The sequence below is a fragment of the Mus pahari genome, chromosome 15, assembly GCF_900095145.1.
Source record: "Mus pahari chromosome 15, PAHARI_EIJ_v1.1, whole genome shotgun sequence".
NCBI classification, from domain to species: Eukaryota; Metazoa; Chordata; class Mammalia; order Rodentia; family Muridae; genus Mus; species Mus pahari.
The window spans coordinates 61,436,872-61,439,101 of NC_034604.1; the positions used below are offsets into that span (position 1 = coordinate 61,436,872).

Consider the following 2,230-nt stretch of genomic DNA (forward strand, 5'->3'; position numbering starts at 1 on the left):
TTTTTTTTTTTTTTTTTTTTTGTATTCCTGGCTGTCTTGGAAATCACAATTTAGATTAGGCTAGCCTTGAACTCAGAGATCCACCTACCCCTGCCTCTTGAATGATGGAATTAAAGGCATGTACCACCCTGCCGCCTGGTTTACTTGAAGGCTTTTACTTATACTAGTTTTATGCAGCTTGTCACACTAATGGACTTGCTTTTGTAGAGACTTTTATAGGTAGTTACAAATGTGTAACTTACAGTTTTATCTTGTGATGTGATGGACAGAGAAGGCTACTTGTGTGCTTTTGGCTTGTAAGTCTGTTGATGTGTGTAATTGCTATGACCACTTTTTTTTTTTTAAGGTCTGATCATTTATTTGTTACTCTTTTTTTTTTTTTTTTTTTTTTGTTTTTTTGTTTTTTGGAGACAGGGTTTCTCTGTTTATCCCTGGCTGTCCTGGAACTCACTCTGTAGACCAGGCTGGCCTCGAACTCAGAAATCCGCCTGCGTCTGCCTCCCAAGTGCTGGGATTAAAGGCGTGCACCACCACACCTGGCTATTTCTTGCTCTTAAAGATTTATTTTGACTGCTCTCAGAATAAGGAGGATAGCATCCATCTCTTGGTGTCTTTCTTTGGCTTTTTTTCACTTTCTTGCTCTGCCACCTCCTCCTCCCTTTTCTTAGTGTGTTGTTTCTTCAGAGCAGTGCCTTGGTGTTTGAGTTATACGACAAGTTGGTAAGTGACAAAATGCTGAATCTTGGGTGCTTTGGTCCTGGGTCTTACTTGGAGGCTTTCTGACACTATACTGGCAGACACCATCTTCTTTAAAGAGCTTGAAAGGCTTCTGAATTCTTCTAGTTCTTTTGGGCCTCAACTGATAAGGCACATTAGTACTGTCAGTCCACGAATATCCTTCTCTCCTTTATTTTATTTTTTTAAATTATAATAACTAAGTTGAGAACTTGTTATCCTCACAGTTCATCTGTGAATAGACTTGAGCCTGAGCACATTTTAAAGTTGGGTTTTGGTAAATTGCTTAGCTCATACATAATCCAGGATATACTGAATACTATATAGGCCATTTATTTATATAATAAGCATTTTATAGCAGTTGCATTGCTTTGTCCATTAAATGTCAAAATGAGTGTGAAAAACAAACCTTACTATTGTTCCGTTAATGATTCTTAAAGGACTGTGGAGGAGAGGATATTGTGGTGAAGAGGCTGCGCGCTGTGGATGAGACTCTCAGATCTACTCATCGTCACAGCACAAGTGAAACAGAAGATGGCTCCGACCCAGCTGACTCTGTCAAACAGGATTCAGAATCTCCTCACCAAAATAAGCATTTTGCTTCAGATTTAGAAACAGTTCCAAATGTGGATAGATGCTTAAATACAGAGACTACTACAGTGTTTATTCAAAAAGATGGAGACATTGTATCTTCGAAGACTAATGGTGACAATGGAATTAATTCTCTTTGGTCACCGTCTTCTGAAAGGAGAGCATGTGGATTTTATGAGTCCAGTTCAAAGACTAGTGACAGTAAGTAGACTATTTAATTTTAAATAGAATTAGAGAAGTGTGTAAGATGTTTAGGCTAAGCTTCCACATAGAACTCTGATTATTTATGTTGAAGTATTTAAATGTTTTTATGGATTTAAAAAATATTCTTTAACAGTTTTCTTTTTATTCATAAACAATATATTTTGGCCACAGCTTCCCCTCCCTTCATCCTCCCAGTTGCCCCCTCTAGATCCACTTCTCATTTCCCTTCAGAAAGGAGCAGGCCTCCAGGGATGTCAGCTGAGCATGGTATAAGAAGGTACAATAGTGGACACAAACCTTCATATCAGGGCTGGATAGGGCAACACACAGGAGGAAAAGGGTCCCCAAAGCAGGCAAAGGAGTCAGAGACAGTCCCACTCCCACAACAACCCCAGGCTAAACAACCATGTAATATATTGTGGTCATTCATCTTCAATCCTCCCTTACCCTCTTCACCCACAAACTCCTCCCCACCAAGTCCCCATCCCACCTTCATGTCTTGGTTGTTTTTGTTTTGTGTTCTTTGGGGTTTAATCTGAGCAGGTGAGATGGTTGTGAGTATCCATAACTCCCTAGTAATTACATTACTTAAGAAGATTTCCGGCCCCTTGGTCTTGCAAACTTTATATGACCCAGCACAGGGGAATGCCAGGGCCAAGAAGTGGGAGTGGGTGGGTAGGGGAGCAGGGGCCGGGGGAGG

The 2,230-nt window shown here is 40.4% G+C and overlaps 1 protein-coding gene across 1 annotated transcript in view; it reads left to right on the forward strand.

The window, feature by feature from the left end:
• Cep192 (centrosomal protein 192) overlaps positions 1-2,230 on the forward strand; it is a 92,171-nt gene that overhangs the window by 16,870 nt on the left and 73,071 nt on the right. Inside the window, exon 11 of the mRNA XM_029546817.1 lies at positions 1,176-1,527. Within this exon, the coding sequence (XP_029402677.1) occupies positions 1,176-1,527 (352 nt within the window). The remainder of the gene's footprint in view (positions 1-1,175; positions 1,528-2,230) is intronic.